The 27,923-nt window shown below is 41.0% G+C and overlaps 1 protein-coding gene across 5 annotated transcripts in view; it reads left to right on the top strand.

The window, feature by feature from the left end:
* arhgap17a (Rho GTPase activating protein 17a) overlaps positions 1-27,923 on the top strand; it is a 126,796-nt gene that overhangs the window by 77,947 nt on the left and 20,926 nt on the right. For 4 of the 5 annotated variants that reach the window (XM_052022365.1, XM_052022366.1, XM_052022367.1 and 1 more), the window contains exons 5-17: positions 696-807; positions 3,012-3,088; positions 3,582-3,699; positions 8,773-8,841; positions 8,988-9,069; positions 9,436-9,563; positions 12,193-12,304; positions 13,033-13,114; positions 13,277-13,357; positions 16,460-16,573; positions 18,042-18,133; positions 18,339-18,495; positions 20,387-20,611. In XM_052022365.1, the coding sequence (XP_051878325.1) occupies positions 696-807; positions 3,012-3,088; positions 3,582-3,699; positions 8,773-8,841; positions 8,988-9,069; positions 9,436-9,563; positions 12,193-12,304; positions 13,033-13,114; positions 13,277-13,357; positions 16,460-16,573; positions 18,042-18,133; positions 18,339-18,495; positions 20,387-20,611 (1,449 nt within the window). The remainder of the gene's footprint in view (positions 1-695; positions 808-3,011; positions 3,089-3,581; positions 3,700-8,772; positions 8,842-8,987; positions 9,070-9,435; positions 9,564-12,192; positions 12,305-13,032; positions 13,115-13,276; positions 13,358-16,459; positions 16,574-18,041; positions 18,134-18,338; positions 18,496-20,386; positions 20,612-27,923) is intronic. The other variant, XM_052022369.1, reaches the window with a different exon arrangement.

Genomic DNA, 27,923 nt, shown 5'->3' with positions numbered 1-27,923 from the left:
AGAGTGTTGCTCCGAGAATATTGATGCCATACAGAGAGGAATGTGATAATCGAGCTGTGAATAGTGAATGAGGTCATGTTCAAATATTAAATCCTACCAACTGCACCAGTGCTCATTTCACTACACCTCATCACCCAAATAACAAAAGCTCTCTCAATCAGTAATAAACTCCTGTATTTATATGCTTTATCTCCCCTTCCCCACTTTGCATCCAAGTTCTCATGCACTTAGAGCCATTTGACCAGAACATTCACAAAACCCGACTACACTGAATTGTTACACTTGTATGGCAAAAAGACGTTGCATTATTGTGGGCAACATTAATAGGCTGGAGAAAAACAAATGCATTAGTGTTCTATTGAAGTGATGATCTTGCCTGTCAGCTGAACAGTCATAAGTAAACTTGTCACTGGTAGTACAGCAAAAAAATTGGGCCTTCCTTTCTCATTCCACTTCTCCTTTCTGCTTCAATAATTTCTTGTTTGGAATCTGCAGAAATCATAAGCTCATACTTCTTTCGTACTTGCCTCATTACAACCCAACCCTCATTCCTTTTACTTCCCAACACCAAAAAGCTGGAGCTTTCTCACTGAAAGGAGAAAGAGTAAGAAGAAAGTGAACCTAGCAACTGAGCCTTTTCTAATGGGGTTCCACAGTAATACTTTGCAATCATTTATAAATGTGCTTGGTTTCAGGAAATTGCTGGAAACATGCAGTGAAGCAGAGAATAAACTGGCACATGAACTTGCCTGTTTTGAGTCACAAATTGAGAAAGATATCCTTGATCCATTCAGCAACTTATCAGAGGTGAGTGAGGACATGACTGTGTGTTGCCCTTTTTCTCTCCTTTGCACTGTAGAAGTGTTAAAGTTTAGTTCCAGTTTTCTCTTTGTGAGTCACTCAGCTTCAGAATATTCTTGTAACTTTTATAGAGAGAGATATTGTGGCTCTGGACAGGAAATGGAAGGAAGCATACACTGGGTTTAGGAGGTTAGGGAAAAGTGAATCCCTTGATGACTGTAGAAGGATTAAGAATACACTTGAGGGAAGTCAGGAGGGCAAAGAAAAGGTATGAGTTGGATCTGGCAGGTAAGGTTAAGGAAAATCCCAAGAGGTTCTATAGCTATATAAAGAGTAGAAGGGTGGCCAGGGAGAGAGTAAGTTCCCTTAGAGATCAGCAGGGCCACCTATGTCTTGAGCCATGGGAGATGGGTGGGATTTTTAATGGTTGCTCAAGAGATAAAGGAAACAAACGGAGATGTTTTGGAGAACATTCATATTACTAGGGAGGAGTTATTTGCAGCCTTACAGTGCATTAAGGTGTATAAATCCCCAGGTCCTGATCAAGTGCATCCTCAGACTTTGTGGGAGGCTAGAGAAGAAATTGCGGAGGCCCTTGTGGAGATATTTGCTTCATATTTAGCCACTGGTGAAGTTCCCAAAGACTGAAAGGTGGCTAATGTCATTCTGTTATTTAAGAGGGTCAGCAAGAACAAGCCAGGAAACTACAGGCCGGTCGGCCTGACATCAGTAGTGGGAAGTTACTCAGGAATTTTGAGAGACAAGATCTACCAGCAGTTGGATAGATGAAGTCTGATTAGCATGGCTTTGTGCGTGGATAGTCGTGCTTGATGAATCTTTCAGAGGTTTTTGAAGAGGTAAACAAAAGGATAGATGAGTGTAGGGCAGTGGATGTTGTCTATTTGGACTTTAGCAAGGCCTTCGACAAGTTCCTGTATGGTAGACTGGTCTGGAAGGTTAGGTACCACGGAATCCAAGAAGAGCTAGTTAGGTGGATTCAAAATTGGCTCGGAGGTAGGAAGCAGAGGGTACTGGCTGAAGGTTATTTCTTGGAATGGAGGCCCATGACTGGTGGTGTACTGCAGGATTGGTGTTGGGACCCTTGTTATTTGTTATATAAATGATTTGGATGCTGATGCTCGAGGTTTGCAGATGACACGAAATTCGGAGGTGGTGATAGTGAAGAAGGTTATCATGGATTACAAGGGGATCTTGATCAGTTAGGGAAGTGGGCCAAGGAGTGGCAAGTGGATTTCAATACAAATTAGTGTGAAGTGCTGCATATTGGAAAGTCAAACCAGCATAGGACTTATGCAATGAATGGTAGGGCACTAGGGAGTGTAATGGAACAGAGGCACCTTGGAGTACAAGTGCATAGTACGTTGAAAGCGGCGTAACAGGTAGACAAGGTGGTGAAAAAGACATTTAGCATGCTGGCCTTCATCAGTCAGGACATTGAGTATAGGAGTTGGGACATTATGTGGCAGTTGTACAAGCCATTGGTGAGGCCACAGTTGGAGTACTGTGTACAGTTTTGGTTACGCTACTATGAGAAAAGACATGGTTAAACTGGAAAGAGTGCAGAAAAGATTTACGAGGATGTTGCCAGGACCAGAAGGCCTGAGTTATAGGGAGAGGTGGGCCAGTGTAGATCTTTACTTCTTGGAATGTAGAAGAATGAGGGGTGACCTTATAGAAATATTTAAAATTATGAGAGACATAGATAAGGTGGATGGTAATAATCTTTTCCCCAAGATAGGGAAGTCCAAAACTAGGGGGGAAAGGTTTAAGGTGAGAGGGGAATGATTTAAAAAAGACCTCGGGCAACCTTTTCACATAGAGGGAGGTGAGTATGTAGAACGAGCTGCCAGAGGAAGTGGTTGAGGCAAGTACAATTTAAGAAACACTTGGATGGGTACGTGTAGGGGCAGGGCTTGGAGGGATATGGCACCATAGTCGACATGGACCTGTTGGGCGGAAGATCCGGTATCCATGTTGTATTGCTCTATGACCTGTGAGTGATGCTGCAGCTCTTGGGTTGTATCCATGTGCTGCCTTGACACTTGAACCCTAAACTTTCAGATCAAGAGCCACCTATATTCTTCAGCTGCTTATAGCAGGTCAAAGTCAAACATGATCTGGAGTTGTATCAGAAGCCTGGCTTATTGCAATTATCTGTTTTTAATACTACTCTTTAAATCTTTTTAAAGATGGAGATTCCCAACATTCAAAAGCAGAGGAAACAGTTGGCTAAACTAGTACTGGACTGGGACTCAGCAAAAATGCGGTGAGAGTTTTTAGAGTTGTATTTGGAAGAAAATACAACTTCCATATCACTTCCATATCTATGAACAGGAGTAAAATTTTTGGTGAACCCAGATCCTGAAATGTGCAAGTAGCCAGGTGCGGTGTGTGTTTTCATCTTTGACATTAGTGAATATGTCCATTATTAACTTAAGCTCAATATCACTGTTAATATATTATTATTCAAACCAAAAGGAGGTTTATTTCAATGAAAGATGATCTTTGAGGGGATTTGTAAATGCTGAGAAACTTAGTTTTAATGACACTGTTTCAATTGGTTCCAAAGTGTGGTCAGGATAATTTTATTTGGGCTTTAGGGATCTGGATATAAGTTTGCATCCAGGGATGAAGAAAGGCATGTAGTGGTTTGAATTTAGCAAAAGAACTGTTGTGACTTGCTCAATATGGGGCCAGGTTTGGGTTGGAACTTGAAGTCAACGATTTGGAATTTAAATGCATGGCCTGGTTTATTTCAGGTATAATCAAGCACACAAAACCGCATTTTCAGGAGCTAATTTCCAGGCAGTAGCAGCAAAGGTTGACTCCCTCAGAGAAGAAATGGATGAAGCTGGAAATAAAGTGGAACTATGCAAGGTAGGTTTGTGTGGCAGTCTAAATGTGGAAACCAAAGTGTGCATTTGGATAATCACTGCCTGCTGTCCAAGTCCTGTTTGGCTTTGGATGTAACTGCTTACCTTTGATTATTTGATGCTCACATCCAATCTATTTAGTTCTTTCTGATTAACAACCCAGTTCCAAGGTTTTAAGTTACTTCCATTACAGAAAAAACTTGGTTATTGCGTGATCTTTTCTTTCTTGCATATTCTTAGGGAGTCGGTGATGATTATCAAGAAGTATTTGAGGGCATTTTATTTTATACATTTCTGAGATTTGGGCCTTACTGGTCAGCATTTGTTGCCTAATACTTTGAGAAGACAACGGTGAACCACCACTTTAAAATGGAGTACTTACGCCTTCTGATACAGGTACTCTCACAGTGCTGTTGGATAGGGACTCAGTAACTACAAAGTAACAACAATACACTTTTAATCCAAGATAGTGTATGGCTTCAAATGGAACCTACAAGTGATGGTGCTCCTATGCACCTGTTGCCTGTATCACGGTGGTAGAGGTCGCAGGTTTGAGAAATAGACTTGATGAGTAACTGCAGCTTAATCTGAATGTTGAGGCTGGTAGATTGGGTACCGTGAAGCTGGTTGCTATGTTCTGGAATAGTGCTGGAGCTACATTCAATCAAGCAATAATTATTCTATCATACTCATGATGTATCTTGTAGATAGTAGGAAGGCTTTGGGGGATCAGAAAATGAGCAATCATCATGGATCCCCACTGCTAAACTGCTGTAGTATCTGTGGTGTTTATCTGATGCATCCAGTCAGTGGTGATTCCACAGAATGTTGAACATCAAAGATAGGTCCCCAGATTATCTTGTCATTGGTCATTGCCCGGCAGCCATGTGCCACAAATGTTAACTTTCTACTCGTGTGAATTTTGCTTTCTGTGTGTAGTCATGCATTGCTTCATTTTCTGGATCATTGTGGATGGAATTAAACATTGGACAGTCAAGTCAAGTTTATTGTCATGTGCACAAGAAAAATGCAATGAAAAAATTGCAACAGCATCACAGGTTTAGACAGCAACAAGGAATATAAATTATACATAAAATTATACCATGGAGTGGGGGGGGGGGGGAACTGCAAAAGAAGCAAGACTGCTGTGCAAATAAAAGAAACAAAGACAAAGTGAACATGAGCACTTCTGACCTTGTGATGGAAGAAAGGTCCCTGGTGGCGTAGCTGAAGGTAGTTGAGCCTAGGCCACTGCCCTGAGCAACTGCTGGAGATGTATAATAGCTAGAATGAGGAAGAATACTATGAATGATCTTCCCCCATAAGTTCTGCTTTTACAAATGCTCTAAGTATTATAATGGATTGCAGTGTTCAGATGTTCATTGATCAACTATAATATAACAATGTGATATACATCTAGAGGTTACAAATTTGGATGGTGAAATAATTGCATACTTTTTTCCCCTGGCTCTCCTATTTTCTCCTTTGTCTTCTGACTTGTGGTCCCTGTGGCATCTTTCATGCTTCACCTACAATATTATTTGTGAATATGGAAATCTAGACCGTGTCAGCAGCTTCATTGCTTCATTCAACCCACATCTTGCTAGCTTTAAGTACCAAGTTCAGATACAGTTTGGTTCAGACAAGTTCTAAGTTTACTTGAAACCCAAGTCCAGAGTCCAAAAATACCAGGAAAGAGATGATGCCTCTTAAAAGTACTATTAGTTGTGGAGCCCGACAACAACTTGCAAAGAACATGGAATTTTGGCTGCAATTGTAAAATCAGTAGAAAGTTGTGCATTATGTGGAAGTTAAAGGTCAGATATAAAGGTGTGACATCTGCTACCAGTTGCATCGGAAGAATGAGGTATGTACCATTAAGACTGAAAATAGTTGTACAAATGAGGCAGAGTGAGACTCTGGGTAATTTAGAGTCACAGAATTGTATACAGCATAGAAACAGGCCATTCGGCCCACCATGTCCACACCAACCAATTGACACCCATCTGTATTAATTCCATCTTCCAGCACTTGGCTCATAGTCTTCAATTCTCAGGCAATTTCAAGTGCTCATCTAGACACCTCCTAAATGCTGTTAGATACTCTGCTTCCACCACTGTCTCTCCAGCAGTGCACACCAGTATTTTACCTCAAAAACTGCGCATTCTAATGTTGTTTAAAAATCTCAACTGTGGCACCTTATTAAAAGCATTCTGAAAGTCCAAACACAGTACATCAAGTAGTCCACCTTTATCTGCCTGCCATTTACAAGCAAAATGCCAAGATTCTTTTTTTTTGTGTAAAGAAACACAATTTTTCTTTCATAAATCAAAGTGGACCCTGGCCAGTCCTATTTATTTCTCCCTTAAGTGCCCTGTCACCACTTCAGAGATTAGTGAGAATGTTCAAGAGATTTGGCCATTGTGATTCACTAAGGACAGTGATGAGCAAGTGGAATTCAATTCAGTTACTGTCACTGCCTTGTGAAAGTCTTAACCAAATGGATTGTCTTTGTACCAGTCTATATGTTGCAGTTACATCTTAAAGGTCCAAGTGTTCATGAAGTATCTTTTAGAAATAATCCCTTTTCTCCCCAAAGTTCTTCAGTAGATGCCACACATTATGAGAAAGGTCTGAGGAATTTAGTGAGCTTGCTGAGCTTTTAAAAATGTTTAGAGTGAAGTTAAATGCTTCCCAAAATAATATCTTCATCAATGTTTGTAATAAAATGAGTTTGATTCAAGAAAGGACTGGATATTGGGTGAGACATGAGAACATAAGAGTTGGCCATCCATCCCTTTGAGCCTGCTTGTCAGTTCTACTCTACTTGGCTCCATTTCCTGTACTTTTCCCTCTCTCTTTGTTCCCCTAATATCCAGAAACCTCAGTTTTCAATGCAAACAGTGACTGATCCTTCACAGCCTTCCTGAATAGAGAATTCCAAAGGTTCACCAAAGATATCACCTTGAGGCCCACTCATTCACTTAGCTTGTCTATATCCCCTTGAAGCCCACCTTGGTCTCCTCGGCCAACTTATTGATATAGATTGTGACTAACTGGGGTCCAGTGCCTGCATTAACCCACTAGTCATGGTCTGCCAACCTGGGAGCACCTGCTTATTCCCACATTTTGCTTTCTGTCTGTTAATTAATCCTCTAATTCGATGTGCTCTAACCATGTTTACCAACTTCCTGTGTGGCACCTTATTGAAACCCTTTAGAAAATTAAAATACATCTATTGGTTCCTTTATCGGTTTCTAGTTTCACCAACTTGAAGGTACAGAGCACAGAAACAGACCCTTCAGCCCACCAATACAGTGTCATCCCACACTAATGCCATTTTTTTCCCCTTGCGCTCTTGTCAACTCTCAACAGTTCTCCTGCCACCCACCTACACGAGGGGTAATTTCAAGCAGTCAGTTAGCTTGTTGACCAGCACGTCTTTGGCAGGTGACAGGAAACTGAAGCACCTGTGGGAGACCCACATGATCACATAAAGAATGTGCAAACTCTACACAGACAGCATCGGAGGTTGGGATCAAACCCAGATAACTGAGGCAGCAGCACTGTGCTGACTATTTCTCTGGTACTTGTATTAGTAGTGATTCCTTCAGTTCCTCATTCCTGCCAGACCTTTCTCTATTTCTGGGAGACATCTTGTGGACATACACAAAGTATTTTAATTTCTTTGCCGTTTCCTTATTTTGTATCATAAATTCTTCTGTCCCTGCCTGCTAGCCTTTTCCTTTTTGTATAAAACCTCTTGCAATTTGTCTTTGTTTCTTGCCAGTTTACTCTCATTCTACCTTCCCTCTCTTTATCAATTTCTTGGTCCTCCTTTACTGAGCTCCTAATCATCAGGCCTATTGCTATCTCGCAATTTTGTAAGCCATTTAGTTTGATTTACTACCTTCTTCAATCTCTCCTGCCAGCCATGGAGGAACCACTTTTCCTGTTGGGTTTCTGTGCCTTAAAGTTGTTTTTTTTTGCAGATTATTGTTTCTTTAAATGTTAGCTCCTGCCTGTCCAACATCAGACTTTTTAATGCAGTTTCCAAAGCTGCCAGCTCACTCGTATGCTCCTTTCATGTCTGAGCCAACTTCCCTTTAGCTATTGTTGGGAGCAAATGGATTCTGCCTGAGCCTGAGAAATCTTTAACCTGATAGGAGTATCAGAGACAAATGTCCAAGAATTACTGAGGTGGGCTTTCCAAGTAGAGGCTGTTGGAGTGTGTGGGTAGATGGGTGGAGCTTTCTGGTTGGGAAATGAGGAAGAAAACCAGTTTAGACTCCAGTTTTATGCAGGTTTTGTATAGGATGTCAACCAGATGCAAGCCTGATAGGCTATCTAACAGGAAATGTTGCAGTCGAGGAAACAGGTAAAGTTGTCCTGCTGGGGTAGGGTTCATAAAGGATAGCTTGCAGAGCCAGGGGTGATTGCAGAGAGATTGGAGACTGGTCAGAGGAAGGGCTGGACACATAGGGTATGGATGAAGATGGTAATAATGGAGGATGTAGAGGAATCCAGTCGCAGAGTCACTGGGAGTGCTCAAACTCCTCCTCGTTCAAGGTGCTGGAAAGCCAATCAACTTTTGTCTGTGCCAGTTGTCATTTCTTCCTTAATTGCTCAATTTAACATGCAGAAAACCCAGCTGATCTGAGGACAACCTGAAATGTCGACAAAATGAGGGATTTAAATAGCTCACCTGCTGGGAGCGGCTTGTCTACCTCAACTCCATCCTCATCAAAACAGAAATGTTCAAGACAAGTTCCATTTGGGTTTGAGGTTTTAAAACCCTTGCACCCCTTATCTGGTGGCACAGCAGTGAGGGCAGTTGTAAAAATCTAGCAAAAAAGGGCAAGTGGGCTCAGTGTATTGATTTTTGTTTGAGTATTACAGACAATTGTTCTCAAATGTAAAGCAGTTAACTTTGCAACAGTCAGGCTAACCTCAATATTCTAACTTTGTATTTCATCAACCGGTGGTTTAGTGTTGCTAATCTATTTTCCTTTCTATTGTTCTATTTTGTCTTGGAAGCTGTGATTTGAATGCAATAAAGAAGTCTCTCTGTCCACAGGATCAACTTGCAGCTGATATGTACAACTTTATTTCTAAAGAAGGTGATTATGCAAGATATTTTGTAACGGTAAGCATTGGCACCGACTCATTACAAGTATTAAATTCTTTACTTTTTTGTTAAGATAGAGTTACATTTGATAGACTTGAGGTTACTACTTCTGTAAGCACTGAAGCTAATGCAATTTTTGTTGACAATGTGGTTTTTGTTCTCAGTTACTAGAAGCACAAGCAGATTACCATAGAAAATCACTAGCAGTCTTAGACAGAGTCCTCCCAACGATCCAGACTCAGCAAGGTGCAGTATAGCAGCATTTCATCAGCTTGTTTTTTTTGTTCTTCAATTCTTTGGATAAGTACCTATTTTATAATTTTCTTAGCTGCGTTTTCCATCTGAGCTTTTTTTTTGCTGATTTATAATGTTTTCCATTTTGATTTAATGGTGGATTAACTGAAACACTGGCAGACGTTGATAGGCTTTGAACAGTCCATTGAAAATGCTTTGTATAAGTTATTTATTCAAGTAATCTGCATACTTAACAAATATTTTAAAAATTAGCGACCAAGTTAAACATCAGTGAATCATTACAGCAAACAGATATTTATGGAGATGAATGCCTTGATTTGTTGATTGGTTAATTTACCTCTCTTTAATTTCTGCCAGATACATGGACTGAGAAGCCTGCATTTGGAACTGCACTGGAAGAACACCTCAAGCGTAGTGGTCGTGAGATAGCTCTCCCAATTGAGGCTTGTGTAATGATGCTATTAGAAACTGGTATGAAAGAGGAGGTGAGTGCTGATTGATTAGAACGTACCCACATGCATCATTAATCAAATTTCTCATTTTCATGCTTAGAAATTTGCCATCTCTCGCTCCATCTTTCTCTCTTATCATCCATCCTACTGCTCTTCTGAACAGTTCACCCCTAGCCATCCAGCAGTGTCTTACACCAGCAGATGCAGGTGAGCAGTATCACTTTGAGAGTTTTCAGCCATGGCACAGGTTCGTACACTGTGATATAAAATCTTCTGAAATCTTGTTCTGTTGATGTACATATGCACAATATTGCAAATCATGCTGTTTACATGCATGGAACCTTGCATCGTTTGAGCAAATAGAAACCTTTCCAGAAGCAAGTAGGCATAGATTTTCTCCCCCTTCCCCCAACGATGACATTTTCATTGAAAATCAAAAAAACTGTAGCTGCTGGAAATCTGTAATCAAAACAAAAAGTGCTGAAAATGCTCGGGTCAGGCAGCATCTGTGGAGAGAAACAAAGTTAACATTTCAATAACCTTTTCATCAGAACTTAGAATTCCAACTTGTTTTAAGTTGCATAAAAACATGGAGAGAATAAAGGAGATGTCTGTGATAGGCTGGACACCAGGAGAGAATGGATGACAAAAGGCCGAGAGGGGATGAGGAAGGTTGATTGTTAATTGCTGCTGATCTGTCTGGAGAAGATGCAAATAGAAGATGAAAGAGGTCAGAAGAGAGGGGGAAATAATGGATTTTAGTACATTTTTGCTTGCATGACAGGCAGTGTCAGTAATCTGCCAGGCATTCCCCACAGTTCTGACCTGCATTTCACATGATTTTACATGTTTTCTCTCTCCAACTCTCCTCATTAACCTATCAACCAGATGGCTTCACCAGCAGCTTAACACCATGGCACCCCAGTCTCACCTGGCAAAGGGAAATATCTCTGACCTTTCCATCTTTCCCCAACTCTCTCAGCAGCTTAAAATGAACTTTCCTCAGTTCTGATGGGAGGGTCTTGGGCCTGAAACAATAACTGTATCTCTGCACCATGCTGCCTGACCTGCTGAGTGTGTCTACCATTTTCTGCTTTTATTTCAGATTTCCAGCATGTGCAGTTTTTTTGATTTTTTTTCCTTTCCTGTGCTCTTTGGAAACAAGTGTGGTTCTGTCCTTTTTCATTTTGTAATTGCTTAGCTGCTGCCTGAAGGTGAACTTATCTGAATGTAGAATCTATACTGACGTTATACAACTGTACATCAATCAAAGGTGTAGAGCACAGTGATAACTAATCCACACTTGCTCTCTGATGATCTAATGATCCTGCTTTCAGAACTCAAACTGTAGTCAATACTAGCAAGAAATTGTTTCTATTTCCCTTTCAGTCATTTGTTACAATTAAGCACTATAATGCTGAAGCACGCTATTGCTTAAAGAATTGTTTGAATACACTTGCAATACTTTCATTTACTGATCAAGTGGCATTCAGTCTAGGACACAAAGAAGACCCAGATCATTAAAACAAAAACATTTTCTTTTAATAATCTGGGTCTAATTACTAGTCAAGCAAAAGTTTTTCACGTTAGTCTTTGTAGAGAATGGTAGCATCTTCCCACGAGTCCAGGTAGACACTACAGCTTTCACAAACAGTGCTTCAGTTCTATCTCATTTGTTGAATCTGAAGTAATTTGGAGATTAGAGGGCATTGGACTACATCACTGGATGTTTGTCCATCCTGAAAGCCTAATACTATTATTCTCCAGTTTCTCAGGCAATTATCCATATTTCTTCTCTCTCCCCAACCTGTTCAACAGATCCGCAAATTCTATCATCAAAATACACCATTTCTCAGAAGTAAGGCCATACATTGGTTATATTACATGTCTGAAAAATCAGAACCTTGCCACAGTGAGCTGGATTGTCTGTCCTGCTCCCGTTTCTTCAGACCTCTCCCTCTGTGCTGTACCAGGGACAGAATGTATCCAGATTAAAAGCCATTTTGTATTCACAAACCGGCTTTCCCAACCTTCCATGATCCTTCTGTGTTGTTTATGTTTTTCTTCCAAATCCAATCATTTATAAATGATTATTCCAAATCATGTAGTTGGCAGTGATCCTGTGGCAGTCTGCACCCAAATTCTTTTCCCCTAGAATGAGTCCTGTTCTATGACTCATTTTCATTTGAAGGCTGTTAAAGAAGTGGATTTCAAAAATAAAATCTTGATTTAGTAATTTCTGTATTTTCTTTAAATAACAACTTATCTTTCTGAATAAATCTGATATTTTGGTACCTTGTGCCTTTCAAAAGCACAGGAGAACATGATAGGTGATACCTCAATGAAAGGACTATTGTTAATCCTGGTACATGTCAGGTTTAAGGTGCAGCTATAAGTTTATGCAGAACTTCTTCTCCCAATGGCAGCATCCGTAGCCATGAACTGACAGTTGGAATAAGGCCCTCTGTTCCTCATTCCTCCTACCAATAATCCTCACCAGAAGAGAAAAGTAGAGCCAGAGATACCTGCTATCTTTCTGCTATATGTTTCACCTTTATAATCAGCTACTGGTTATTAGTTATTACTGTGATCACACTTTGGTACAGTCTATAAAGAGCTTGAGTTTTTTTGTGTGCAATAACAATCCCTTGTTCTAATGCAGGGCCTTTTCCGGATTGCTGCTGGAGCCTCCAAACTAAAAAAGCTAAAAGCCGCACTGGATTGCTCTACTTCCCAGCTTGAGGAATTCTATTCTGACCCACATGCTGTTGCAGGTGGGTACACAACATAAAGGCCAAAACATTTTGGAAGTAAATTAATCAGCTTATACATCTGAAAAATGTTGTGGTTCTCAAAGATGTATTTTTGGAGATGAAATGAATGGTTTGCACTTAGCAGCCAGAGTCTTCCACCTGAGACGTTAGCTGTTTCTCCAGAGTTGCTGTCTGACTTGCTGAGTGTTTCCAGCATTTTCTGTTTTAATTTCAGGTTTCCAGCAGCTACAGTTATTTAATTTTCATTACATTTTATATGTTCACACATTTCAACAGTGTTAGACTCTGGATATTAATGATGAGAATAATTGCAATAATTTGGAAGAGTTAACATTAGTGAGAGTGTTCCTTAGCTTTTAAGAACTCCCATTAATTGGGAGGTCAATCTAAGTGACAAATTAGAAAGTGGAATGTTTGGAATGGTGTACCCTCAGACAGCAGTCTGCTTTGAACAGTGTTCTGACAATATTCACTTGATATTTACATGACAGATACAATGATAGTTGGTGGCACCATAAATCAAACTCTAGATATAGGGTAGCATTGGAACAGTGATAATTCCGTTTACAATTTATTATCTGAGCCACTTTATGTTGACTGCCATTATTAATTATAGTATGCATTGTGAATATGGAGAAGCATCTTCTAAACAGGAAAAGATGCTTGTTTAGGTAATGCACCTGATAGATTGTTAGTTACTAATAGTCTTGGTGTCTCTTTGCCTTCAGGTGCCTTAAAATCATATCTGAGAGAACTTCCAGAGCCTTTAATGACATTCCAGCTTTACGATGAGTGGGTTCAGGCCGCGAGGTGAGAGCTAACAACTCATTCTGCACTGTGTTACGCTTGTGTTTTGTACGATGTTTTTGGAACATAAAGTGTGGACATGGTTAAAATGGTGGACCCCTACAGACTGCTAAACTGACAATTTTTCAATGAACACTCACTAACTTTGATTCTATCATGTCGCAGTGTGCCAGAACCAGACAAGAAACTGCAAGCCCTCTGGTTAACCTGCAGCAAAATGCCAAAGTCCCACAGTTCCAACTTCAGGTATATTTTCTCAATCACAAAATAGAATTAGTGAAGATGGTACCGGATTTAAGATGAATATTGTCAACAATGAGAAAAATTAGTCATTCCTGTAAAAAAAAAATACTGCTTCACCCAAATACCTGTGCTAGACTGACGTTGCATCATGGCAGCACTGACTGCTGAAGCTTCACGTCCCCATCACAACCTCCAGCCCCTGCAAATTTCACTGGCCTCGGGTGAAACTGAGCGTCTGTTGCATGTTTTCATATTTGAGGTCAGGTTTAGTGGGGAGAGGAGGCTGTAGGCCTTGGAATTTGGTGGAGGGGAGTCAAGAAAGATTGATAGTGGAATAGCTTAAACCAATTGGGGTACTGATTTGTATTAGAGTTCCACAACTGACAACTGGTGAAGGTTGTACTTTATTCAGACGTTAAATTGCAAAGAAAAACATGCAAGCATTCACAGCTTGCATCGTATTCTACCTGGGTCAGACCTGTGGCTTCCCTTTGTTCTCTGAATTGCAAATTCTGAGTCTCTCCTTGCAAGTCGCTCTGTGATTTCCAGGTTCTCATTTTGTATCAGGATTCAGGAAGGAGTTGAATCCCATTTCCAAAACCTATATCCCTCCTGCTCCTTTTGTTCTTCAGTGAGACAGTAGCACATTAATAGTCCTGTCCATTGCAGCAATCTTTGTCCCATCATAGTTGAATGCTATCACTTCCACTTTCAACTTCAATTGTGCAGCATCCTAGTTACAAGTACTGAGCCAATCAGGTACAGGGCATGAGGGACTGATTGCTCCTTACAGTTCATGTAAGGACCTCACTCCCCATGAGGGTCTCATGACCACATCTCACCACATGGGTATTTTGCTTCTTAACCAGGGCCTCTAGTAATTGCTTATTACCATAGAACCTGCCAGCTCATCTGCCTGCTGGGGGCCTTGGATGCCATTGCAGATGTCCTAGAGTAGACCCATTGTTTCTTCTTTCATTCTAGCCAGATGGCCACTTCCTAATTAATTAAGCCTCAGACCTTGAGACTTAGTAAAGTGAGTTAACTTGTCAATTTATGGTTGCTGTACCGTGAAGGTGAAACAGTGTTACTGTGGGCTATTGTCCCTTGTCTCATGTTAGACTAGATTCACTCCTGCAATTATGTTTTCTTGATATTCTCAGAGAATGTCAAATACCATCAACTATTGTTAAATGTGGAAAGTCCAACTGGCACCACTGTCTACACTTTTGGTGTGGTTGTTTTTAACCCTCTGGATTGGTTTGTGCCTGGGTTTAGGAGCAAAGGAGGTCAGGAAACTGCAATGACTGTGGTGTGGTCAGGGCTGGAAGCCTAGTCTGATCAGGGGTCTGTTGTGTGGTTGGAGGGTGGGGTGGTGTCTGAAAAGATTAGTGCCTAGGGTCAGTGAGGGTGAGTGGAGGGACTTGGTGACTGGAGATCAGGGACCTTGGGGACTCTTGAAGGGGGCTTCAAGAGTGCCCAAAGATCCTCGATGGAGGGGCTTGGAGGTTGAGGATGAGGATGGGTGGTGGTGGTGGTGGGGGAGTGATCAGAGGGTGAAAGGAAAATAAGTAACTCAGTTTATAAGGGACCCAATCCAGCCTGCTGTGTGTTGGCTGAGTTGTCACTGACGATGGTCAATCTTGAGACAGCTTAGTCCAAGTTTCCCCACAGGAATAGGTACATTGCATGGGGACATTTCATCATCCTGTGTGTGTGTGTCTGACACCAGAATCACACTTTGAGCCAGGGAATGTCCTTTTGAATGTCTGCAGTGATAATTTCATTTCTGGAAAAATGGATTTTGTCTTTGGATTGAATTTCTGGGCATAATTCTTCACGATACTGTTTCCCTCAATAGTATAATTCTGAGGTCAGATCTCATAAATAGCAGGGATAAAAGTCAAATGGTAACAGAGTGGCTTGGTAACCTAGGGATGGTGGGTCTCCTCATTACAAAATGTTCAGCAGTACTACTTTGGCTTGAAGGTGCTCTGAAACTGGGGTTGTGAAATTGGAGGGCACTAATATAAAGGTGTGTATTTTCACCTCTTTTTCTCTTAAGTCCCACTGTGGCAGCTTGTGGGTATAAAAACTATATTATTGTGCAAACTAGATATGTTCACAAGGGTCTTCTTGGGAAGAGAAATGACTACCACTCTCCATTATGCCACATATTTAACAATCAGCTTCACTTAAACTGAATTGAAGAAGTGGCGAAGGAACTTGCCCTCATCACGTTTATAGTTTAATGTTCACTGTAAATTGCCTCTGGTGTCTTGGTGAGTTGGAGAATCTGGAGGGAGTTAATGGGAATGTGAGGAGAATAAACTAGGATTAGTGTCGATGGATGGTGATATTTGGCGTGGACTCAGGCCAAAGGGCCTATTTCGATGCTGTTTGACTCAGCGACTCTGTTATTTCCATTGAAATTGAGGTTAGTTGTACAGTGCAATTCCTGTTGAAATAAGGGTAAAGTGATCGCCACAGGAGGGTCTGGGCATCAATCCCAGATTCAATTGTCCAGTAAAATAAATAGCTTGAACTTCAGTTACACTGCAAAAGTTGATCAGTTATACTCATCCAGAGAAAGAGCTGGTTAATTATTCCTTCTGTTTGAGTCTCTCGTGAAGTACCTGGATGGCTTGATTGAGGACATTGTACTGTGCTTGAGGTTATCCTGTTGATAGTGTATCCTCTGTGTGTGAATTGCCTGCATATTCTGTGCAGTTCTGGGAAGGGCCTCGCATGGATAAAGTGCATGAGATGCTCTGCGCACCCTATTGTGCAGGTTGAGGCAGTAGGGGATTCCCTCTGGAAACTGCCCATCTTGGAGCAAGGTTTGGTTTGGGAGATGAGGGCTCTCCATTGGGTTCTATAGCAGCTGCTGGTTGAACACTGTCATCTTTAGGAGACCCAACCTGGTTATTATAGTGATGATCAGTAAATGTAAGGAAATGAAAGAGGAGTCAGGACCCTCCTTTGCAAAACGTAAAAAAAATGTTGTGATATAAATGAGTTGAAGAGAGTGCTTAAGTTTGCAAATTTTAACATTCACTGCAAAATGTTTCCAGAATTGTAACTGAAGTTGTTATCTTTGAACAGGTATCTTATAAAATTTCTCTCAAAACTTGCACAATATAGTGAGATGAACAAAATGACTCCCAGCAACATTGCAATTGTGCTGGGACCTAACCTGTTGTGGGCTAAGAATGAAGGGTAAGTGTGTTGCTGCTTTTATAGTAGGGTGCTAACTGAATTTGTTGTGCTAATGTAGCCAAAAATAAAACCAGTTTCCTTAGAAGACTTTAGAATGAAACTTGTGGAATCCTGAGAAACAAGATTACAGACATCCATGGCTATGTTGATCAAGCTCACTTTGTTCCTGAAATAATAACAGAGAATGCTGGAAACACTCAGGTCAGGCAGCATCTGTGGAAAGAGGGACAGTTAATGTTTGAGGTCCAGGACCCTACAACGATTCTTTCCATGGGCATAGATTGCTGATTTGCCCAAAAGACCATTCTTGATGTGTGAGCCTAGAGAGGGTTTGGATGTGGCCAGATCAGATCTTGATCTCATCTGGACACATACATGACCATCAAAAAGCACTGAAAAGTAGCTAGATTGAACTCTTTATTAAAAGTCTTAAAGAGAATGAAGTTGAAATTTAGGATTGTTCTTCCCACTTCAACTGAGATTAACTTGCATAACACAAGTCGGGGGTCTGACCTGTGAATTTTTGAGTCTATGTGCTTAGCTGCATTTTGTCTTGACCATCTTATCAGGGGAATATCTGCTGTATCTTTTATCACTTAAGGAAAAAACAGTATGATCAGTGCCTTCAAGTAATCTGTACAGACCTGATACCCACTGGGTAAGGACCTTCCTGCTGTTATATTGTATCAGAAATGCGAGTAGGTTTCTAAACACAGTACTTGTGTGGGCATAGATTGGAAATTTGCACACCTGAGGTCAGGCATGGCAGACATTCAGCAACCCTTCTGGCTTCTTTTCTTTTAATTTACTTTGCTTAAATTGGCAATGCTGCATTGGCACAACTCAATATTGATAGTGCAACTCCTTCATTAAGATGCAATTTGTTGAAGCTGGTTGAAGTTTTAATGCTTAAGTTTTGAATCTGCAGAAAAAGTAAATATAATATTTTGAGAAAACTGCAAATCCCACTCAGTGTATGTATATTTCTGAATTTCTGGTTTGCACCCCCAACAGAATTTCACATTTCTTAAAATTTGTTGTGGAAATAGAACGTAGAACAGTACAGCACTGGACAAGCCATTCGTCCCATGATGTTGTGGCTTTCTTGATGCCAATTTATACTAAATGTCCTCCTCCTGTATATCATCCATATCCCTCCATTCCCTTCATATTCATGTGTCAATCTAAAAGCCTCTTAAACTCCTCCAAACTGCCTGCTTCCACTACTATCCCTGGTAACCTATTCCAGGAACCTACCACTCTGTGTAAAAGAAACTTGCCTCTCACATCGCCTTTAAACTCCCCCTCCTCTAACCTTAAGAGCTTGTGCTCTGGTATTTGACATTTCTACCATGGGGAAAAGATTCTGACTGTCAGATTTGTGGCAATTTCCAGTTTTGGGTAGGCATCGTGAATAAATTATATGATTAAGAACATCTGTTAAATTGTACATTTTCTTACCTTTAAGGATGCTTGCAGACCTAGCTGCAGCGACCTCTGTCCATATGGTTACGATCATTGAGCCAATTATTCAGCATGCTGACTGGTTCTTCCCAGATGGTAAGTACAGCTTGGCATTGGAGTTATCAGTAATGTAACTTGTGGCACTCCATTTTGCTGCTTAGCTATTCACAGTTTGTATCTTTGCTATCACATTAATTTATTCTGACACAATTGCATTGGTGATTGCATTGCTTTGCATGGAAGTCTTTGTGCTAAATTCCTAGGAAAATAATAATCATTATTTTGTTCTTGTTTGTAACAGAGTTGGATTTCAATGTGTCAGGCATGTTTACACCAATGACTCCTTCCAATCACCTTAATAATGTGCCTGTGTTTGGTAGTGACTCTGACAGTAGCACACTGGAGAGAAAGAGGCCTGTCAGTGTGGCAGCTGTTGAAGATCTATCGAAAAAAGACAGGTATGTTCATGTGAAAGAGCAAGAGTTTATGTAGAAATATGTAATGGCTTTATAATGTTTTTATTTGAAGCACCAGTAATTTTAATACAGCAGCCAATTTGTGTAACTTTGTATAAAAATCAAATTAATAAAGCTACCTTGATGCACAAAGGGCATCTCCAGCTTTTCTCCGAATAGTGCCATGGCATTCTTCAGTTCTCTTCCGCAGACTACAAGGTCTTGATTTAGTGTTCTGAAAGAGCATCTTCATTAATGCAGCAGTCAGTCCTGGACTGGACTTTGTGTTGAAATCTCTATTGGGTTGGACTCTAACCTCGAGGGTAAGGATGACCATTGTGACCATCATTTGGTGCATATTTATGGGCTTTCAATGCACGTAGGATGCACATATAGCAGCATCTGAGGCAATGAAATGTGGCTGTCCGCAGACTGTAGCATCCCCTGTTCAGCTCGGGCTGCAGTTAAAAAAAAGCTATACTTATTCTCAGAACAACTTGACTTGCTTTTTGATACGATTGTTTCAACTACACAACACACTAAGTTGATAGAATCCTACAGACATTGAACAGAACCAGGGAAGCTGTTATTTATGTACATTTTTATGCCAAAAAAAATTTACTAGCTCTGCATACTGTTTACAGGAGCGGCATAAGTTATTTCAAAAGGATTTTTCACCACTCTCCAATGGATGTGTTTGCCCATCAGCAATGTATATAAACACTTTGATAAAGCATTACCAATGATTCGCATTGAAATTATAGAGAAGATACATGCCTGTTTACATGCAGTGTTTTTCTGTTGTTTATACAGGAAATTAAGCAATAAATCAGGAAGTTCTGATTTCTGTAAATATTATTCAATGTGATATGACTGCTTGGACTAAATACAGTCTATATTGGCAGATACTGTATGTTGATGAGTGGCTTTCTTTGTGTCACAGCCTTCACTGAGTTGTGAGAAAGGTAGGCACTGCTATTGAGTACTGATATGGAAATAAATGCCCTCTGCAATTTGCAGAAGGTTTGTGAAGACTTTGGCCACCATCACTGTTTTATTTGTATAAATTACTCATTAAGGTACCACTGCATGTACTCTGTGCATAGTCTAGTGACTCCCATCAGATGAAACTGGAGAATTGTTTCAACTGAATGTTCTATGATCAATTTTTGAGTGATTTCACCAACATGATTGAATAAAGTTGTTTGAAAGCATATAATTAATAATTGTTCTCTTTACGTGCTCCTCACCTACTAAAAACAACTCGCCTCTTTGCAGCATAAGGAAGGTATCAAGGTATTAAAATTTGAGTTTTCCCCATTTTTAAATGTTTTACAAAATGTCTCCCTGCTCTGTGGCTAATAGTAAATACAATTTGTTGTTGAAATTAGTAGTCCGCCAGACCTTAGACATGCAGACAGCAGGCCACTATTTGAATGACTGTGCTTGGAAATGATGTGCAGAGGGCATGTAGAATGCTTCCAAGGGAATGAACCCTTTCAGTATTTAATGTACAGTATAACATGTTTCCTTAGCTCGTGATGTATTGAATTCATCCTGGTTAGAAAGGACAGTCTGCAAGTGTAACTTATTTAAAGCCCTGGTAATTCTCCACTCCCTCCTTATGCTTGTGCTATGTTTGAAGTTGTCATGCTCAAATCAAAGCATCTAGTCTGTGGACTGCATGGATTAACTTGTGTACCTTGAGGTCATGACTAAAAGCTTTCGTGCATTTATGCGTCTGTGTAAGCTCCAGCTTTCCTTTTGTTGTGCATTCTTCCCCTGTTTTGCACTTGATTGTGATGCTCTTTGTTTATAGTTTACATGTGTATGTTACATATGTATGTTATGTGTGATTTGCATGGACTGTGTTCATTTTCTGTTCTCTCTGTAGCCTTGGTGTAAAGGTTATTGAGCCTCAGTTGAATCCTCGCAGATCTGGCACTCTGACTAGGAAGCACACATCCCCAACTGTCCAGCCGCCTCCCCCTCCCATCGAGGCTATACCTATCAGCGAGCAGCAGCAATCAGGCTTGGGCCTTGACCCTTGCCCAGCCGCTGTGCTACCTCCTGCTGCTAGTGTGACAGAGCCTCACCCTCAGGAAGCTGATGAAAACAGGTAAGAAACTGCAACCTGCAAAGAGTTGTACTGCAGATACGGGAAAATCTGGAACCTTCAAATCACTCTCTTCAATAGACGATTCCCATTGAAGGTCAGGCATATAGATATTTTGGCAGAATTGAGGATGAATCCTTGCCCACAGCAGAAACAACAGAATAAACATTATTTCTGAAGGAACATGTAAAATAGCCTTGAAGGATTGCATGGATCACCCAATTTGTATGTACTTTGTTGCTCTTGACAATGATCCATGTTGCATGTTGTAGCTGGTGAGTGAACTGTCTACATGTAATTGCAGCTAAAACCCAATAATGCTTTAACCTTAATCAGAAAAGACTGTGCATAGAAGGCTCTCCCATTCATGCCATAGATCCTCACTGTTTTGAATGGCACTGGTCTTTTTGCCTCCAATATCATATCTAGCGGATTATTTCAAATATTTATTATTATTTGAACAAAGACATCTTGGTGGGGGGGGGGGGGGGGGGGGGTGCGGATGGGATGGAAAAGGTGGACAGAGACCTGGTTGGCATGGTAAGGAACACAGGAGGTGTGGGTACCTGAAACTGGAAAAAATTTGATGTTCATACTATTTAGTTGTAGATTATCCAGGTGGAATATGAGTTGTTCTTCTAGTTTGTATTTGGCCTCACTGTGGCAATGGAGAAGGCCAAGGACAGACAGGCTGGCGTGGGAATGGGATGGGGAGTTGAAATGGCATGCAGTCAGAAGCTCAAGGTGGCTGTTGGGACAGAGCTCAGGTGCCCAACAAATGATCACCTATTCTGTGCTAGATCATGCCAATGTAAAGGAGGCCACAGGGAGTGTTGGGTGGGAAGATGAGTGAATCAGGGAGTTACACAGAGAGTGGTCACTGCAGGCAGTAGAAGGGGAGGGTAGGGGGAAGATGTGATTGGCAGAAGTGGCGAAGGATGATATGCCAGATGTGCAGGCAAGTGGGGTGAAAGTTGAAGACCATAGGAACTCTATCTGATAGGTGTATTGGGCGGTGGGGTGGGGGGAGAGATGGTGTTGAGAGCTGATATGGGAGAAATTGAGGAAATGGGTATGAGAGCTCCATCAGCTACAGCAGAAGGGAAGCCATGTTCCTGGGAAAAGGAGGACATTTCAAAAGTGCTAACATGTTCAGTGTACCCCCGTGTTATGGCATTCTGGGTAATGGAAATTCACCCTCTCAGAATTCACAAATGACTACCCAAAAAATTAAGATACAGAATAAAAATTTGTTCTTACAAATTTGAGGGAAAAATTAAATAAACACAAAATGCAAAAGAAACAAATCTTGCAAATTTTTGTCAAGGCCTTGCATTATGGAAAGTCGTGATATGGACAGTTTTCTAGGAACACAGCCGCTCCATAACACAGGTGTACTGTACTGGCCACCTTTCCTCTTCTCTCCCCAGTCCGATGTAAGGTTTTGACCCCCAAAACATCGACACATTGCTTTTATCTCCACAGATGCTGCTTGACCCACTGAGTTTCTCCATCAGTTTATCTTTTGCTCCCGATTCCAACATCTGTAGTCTCTTGTTTCTCTCTGCTCCTTGTCTGATCTGTTTTAAATGTACTTTCACTATCTTTGGTTTCAATTCCCAAGTCCTAATTTTAGATAAACAGGAAATTACTTTATCTGTTTGTCACATCTAACGTCATAAAGTTTAATTACATTCCTTCAACATCTGCTTTGTACACTTTGTTCAAATCATAGCAATAGGTGGCTTGTTGTCTATTAAGTCTATTCTGCTTTTGTTTACCTGGTAATGTACCTTTACCTGGAAATTTATGACAGTGTAATATTCTGGTTTTTGCTTACTCTAAGTTTAATCTGATCTATGAGTGATTGTTGAATTCTAGACTTGACACCTGGCAAGCATATGAGATGGAATGAGGTGAATCAACCTCATTCCTGATGAAAGGTCTGGGGTTTAGATAGATTGAAAAATTATACGATTAACTTGTGACGTAGAATCCAGTGTAAACCATTTTGGACTTTACCTGGACTGCAGTTTATTAAATTTTTGTTTGCAGATAAGCACTAAATCTTAACTTGGATTGGAACCTTTCAGGGGTTAAACCGCAAAAAACAACAGTGACTGTAACTAACTGACTAGCAGTGGAAGATATTCAGGCCATCAGTGGGAAGTTTTATGTGATAATGAGGTTACTGCCTTTATTTCAATGCTCATTCTATTTTTAAACACTGACAGTCAGGTATCTCAGGCCTAGGAGACCCCTGGCATCTGAAATTGTAAGAAGGCATGTAATCATCCCAGTCCTGGAACTTCACTGCAGGAGTTCCGCAGAGCAGTGAGTTGGGCTCAACTCTCAATGGCTGCCTCATTATTGACCTTTGTCATAGGGTCAGAAGTGAGGGCGTTTGTTAATGATGGATTGTTGAATTCCATTGGCGGCAACTTACCAAATGAAGCAGCCGCTGCCAGCATGCAGCAAGGTCTAGACAACATGTGACGTTCATGCCACAGAAAATGCCAGACAATTACTATCTCTCACCAGAGAGAGAATAACCATCATTCAATGATGTTACCATCACTGAGTCGTCCACCATCGATATCCTGGGGTCACCATTAACCAGAAACTCAGTTGGACCATTCATATAAATACCACATCTACAAGAGCAGGTCAGAGTTTGGATGTTCAACTGTAGTGGCTTGGCATTCCTTGGCACCCCAAGGTCTTTTTGTCATCTACAAGGCACAAGTGTGATAGAACATTGCCCACTTGCCTGGGTGAATGCAGCTCCAACAGCACTCAAGAAGCTCGACACTATCCATGGCAAAGATGCCAACCTGATTGGCACCGCGTTCACCACCCTTAACGTCCACCACTGGTGCACAGTGGCTGCAGTGTGTGCACCATCTATAAAATGCAGTTACTCGGCCAGGGTACTCCAACAGCACCTCATAAACCCACCACCTCTCCTGCACAGTAGAACAAAGGCAGCAAGCACATGGGAGCAGTACTACCTGCAGGTTCCCCTCAAGTCCTACATCATCCCAATCTGGAAATAACATAAGAAAAAAGAGCATGTGGCCTTCTGAGTCTGCTCCATCATTCATCAATATCATGGCTGATCTTCCACCTCAAGGTCATTTTCCTACTTCATCCACATATCCCTTGATTCCCTTAATGCCCCGAAATCTATCAGTTCACTGCTTTGAATGAACAGAACCACTGAGCTTCCATAGCCGGCCATGGCAGAGAATCCCAATGGTTCACCACCCTCTGAGTTAAGATAGACTTTAACCTACATGTACACTAGGCAATCAAACTTACTGTAATAAGGAGGAAGATGAATTCATTGAATATATACAAGATACTTTTCTAGATCAATATGCTGAGTAACCAACTGGGGAAAAAGGTATTTTGGATCTCATTCTGTGCAATGAGAAGTGGTTGATTGATGAGCTCTGGGAAATCCTGACCAAAATAGGATTTTACATGTGGCTTGGAAGTGATATTATTCAATGCGAAACTATGAAGGTATGACAGGAGAGTTGGCTGTGGCTGATAGGGAGAATACATAGAAAGGTGTGACAGTTGACACCAATGCTTAACATCTAAAAGAATGCACAAGTTGCAAGAAAAATTTATTTCTTTAGGGCACAAAAACCCAAAAGGAAATCTGAGGATGACTTGAAAAATTAAAGATAGTACGAAATCAAGAAGTTTATAAAGCTGCCAGAAATAGCAGTCTTCATCTCAATCCTAAATGGACAGCATCTTATTTTCATTCTGTGCTCTTTGTACTAGACGGCAAATATCCTCCCTCCATCCAGCCTGTCAGGCCCTTTAAGAATTTTATAAGCTCTGTTTTGATTCCCTCTCCTTTTGAACTCTATAAAGAATACCCTGGAGTGTTGGAGGCTGATGGGTTACTTAAATGATGGGTTCATAAAATTGAGGGGCATTGATAAAGTAGATGGTCACAATCTTTTTCCCAGGGTAAGGGAGTCATAAACTAGAGGGCATAGGCTTATGATGAGGGGAAAGGATTAAAGGGGCTTGAAGGGCAGGTTTTTCACACAGAGGATGGTGGGTATATGGAAGAAGCTGCCAGAGGAAGTGGTAGAGGTGGATACAATTACAACATTCAAAAGACATTTGGACAGGTACTTGGATAGGACATGTTTAGAGGAATATGGGCCAAATGCAGGCAAATGGGATTAGCATAGATAGGCATCTTGGCATGGACAATTTGGGCCAATGGTCCTGTTACCATGCTGTTTCATTCTATGAATTTCAATTCCATGTCAATATGAGATTGCATGGACAGTCCAATCTGTGCAATCTCCTCGTACAACAAACCTGTCATTCCTGAAATCAGTGTGTTGAATTATTTCCTCTATGGCAGGTACTTCCTTTCTGAGGTAAGGAGACCAAAGCTATGAACAGTACTCAATGTCTCATCAAGACATTATACAATTTCAGTTCCTTACTCCTGTAATGAAACCCTTTTGTAATAATGGCCAACATACCTTCCCATAACTTGCTGCATCTGCATGTTGGCCTTCAGTGACTTGTGTGTAAGCACACCCTGGTCCCTTTGACCATCAATGCTACCCAATCTCTCACCATTTAACAAATATTCAGCTTTGCACATTTTTTCCACATTGTGCAACAGGATTTGGCATATTCTCACCCACTGACTTAGCTTGTCCATGTTCCCCTGTAGCTTCTATATCCTCTGTATTTACATCCTGTCTTCTTTAGTGTTGACAACAAACTTGGAAATATGACATTTCATCTCCTCAGCCAAATTGCTGATACAGAGAATGATTGAGGCCCAAACACCAATCCTAACGGCACCCTACTATTCACAGGCTGCCAACCTGAGAGCCATCTGTTCAGTCACATCTGTTTAATAACAATTCTCAATCCATGTCAGTGCATTACCTCCAATCCTCCTTGATGACCAACCTCCTGTGTGAGGGGTCTTATCAAAACTCTGAAAATTCAGAAGTATCACATCCATGGATTCCTCCTTATTCTACTAGTCACATCCTCAAAGAACTCCAGTGCATTAACCAAACATGACTTACCTGAACAAAACCATATTACCATTGCACAACCCTAAAATTTCTTTTAAAGTATTCTGTTATTGCAGTCTTTGTTTTCGATTCCAACATTTTCCCTATCACTGTTGTTAACTGAACAGGTTGGTAGTTTCCTGTTTTCTGTTTCCCTCTTTATTAAATCATGGCATCACATATGCAACCCTGCAATCCACGGAACAATTCCAGAATTTATAGAATCTTGGAAGATAACTAGGGTTTCCACAATATCTAGAACCACATTTTACAATAATCTGGGAAGTAGATTATCAAATCCATGGGAATTATCAGCCTTCAAACGCACCAAGTTCTCTTGTACTGCTTATTTACAATATTTATTTCTTTCAGTTCCACATTCTCAGTGGACCCTTAATTGTCTTAAATATCCACCAAGTTTTATGTGTCTTTCATTATACGCCAAGTAATTGTTTAATTTCTCTGCTATTTCCTTATTCCCCGTTATAAATTTTCCCCTCACTCTCTGTGAGGGACCCACATTTGCCTTTGCCAGTTCTATTTCTTTTAACTTGCCTATAAAAGATCTTGCATTATGCTCTTGTTTTTATGCATCTCACCAGTCTATTTTCGTTCCATCTTCCCTTCCTTTATTAAAAAAAATTCTTGATCCACCTTTGCTGAGTTCTAACATGCTCCCAATCCTCAGGCCCACTGCTGCTTCTGGCAGCTTTATAAGCTTCTTGATTTCATTCCATCTTTAATTTCTCAACTCATCCACAGACGACTGCCTTTTCGTTTTGGGTTTTTGTGCCTTAAAGTATATTTTTCTTGCAGCTTGTGGATTTTTTTCTTTTAGATGCTAACCATTGGTGTCTACTGTCACACCTCTCAATGTATGCTCCCTATCAGCCACAGTAAGCTCTCCTGTCATACCTTCATAGTTTCACATTGAATGACATCACTTTCAAGCCAAATGTAAAATTCTATTATGGTCAGGATCTCCCAGAGCTTGTCAAACAACCCCTTCTCATTGCATAAAATGTGATCCAAAGTACCCTTTCCCCAGTTGTTACTCAATATATTGATCTAGAAAAGCATGCTCCATGAATTCTTCTTCCTCATCGTGGTAAATTTGATCGTCTAGTGTATATGTAGGTTAAAGTCTCACATGATTACTGCATAAAACTGTGACACACACCTCTAATTTCCTGAATTGGAATGACATTTTTGAAGGGAAATGTACTATGGAGACGTGGTCGTTGTTCAGGGATCTCTTGCAGGATGTTAGGGATAAATTTGTCCTGGTGAGCCAGAGAAGGAATGGCAGGGTGAAGGGACCATGGGTGACGAGAGGTGGAACAACTAGTTAGGACGAAGAAGGCAGCATACCATAAGGTTTAGGAAGCAAGGATCAGATGGGTCTCTTGAGGAATATAGGGTAGCAGGGAAGAAACTTAAGAAGGGGCGGAGGAGAGCAAGAAGGGGACATGAAAAGGCCTTGGCGAGTAGGGTTAAGGAAAATCCTAAGGCTTTTTTCACTTATGTGAAGAGCAGAAGGATGATGAGAGTAAAGGTAGGACCGATTAGAGACAAAGGTGGGAAAATGTGTCTGGAAGCTGTGGAAGTGGGTGAGGTTCTCAATGAATACTTCTCTTCAGTATTCACCAAGGAGAGGGGCCTTGATGATGCTGAGGACAGTGTTGATAAGGTTAATGTTCCAGAGCATGTAGATATCAAGAGGGAGGATGTTTTGGAGCTGTTAGAAAATATTAGGACAGATAAGTCCCTGGGCCCTGACAGAATATTCCGCGAGGCGAGGGAGGAGATTGCTGAACCATTAGCTAGGATCTTTGATTCCTCGTTGTCCACGGGAATGGTACCGAAGGATTGGAGGGTGGCAAATATTGTCCCCTTATTCAAAAAAGGTAGTAGGGATAGTCCAGGGAATTACAGACCAGTGAGCCTTACATCTGTGGTGGGCAAGCTGTTGGAAAGGATTCTTAGAGATAGGATCTATGGGCATTTGGAGAATCATGGTCTGATCAGGGCCAGCCTGGATTCGTGAAGGGCAGATCATGTCTCACAAGCCTGCTGGCGTTCTTTGAGGAGGTGACCAGGCAGATTGATGAGGGTAGTGCAGTAGATGTGGTCTACGTGGCTTTTCGTAAGGCATTTGACGAGTTTCCACATGGTAGGCTTCTTCAGAAGGTCAGAGGGCATGGGATCCAGGGAGGCTTGGCCGTGTGGATTCAGAAATG

The sequence above is a fragment of the Pristis pectinata genome, chromosome 8 (genome assembly GCF_009764475.1).
Source record: "Pristis pectinata isolate sPriPec2 chromosome 8, sPriPec2.1.pri, whole genome shotgun sequence".
In the NCBI taxonomy this organism is placed as follows: Eukaryota; Metazoa; Chordata; class Chondrichthyes; order Rhinopristiformes; family Pristidae; genus Pristis; species Pristis pectinata.
This window is presented reverse-complemented; position numbering and strand designations above follow the sequence as displayed.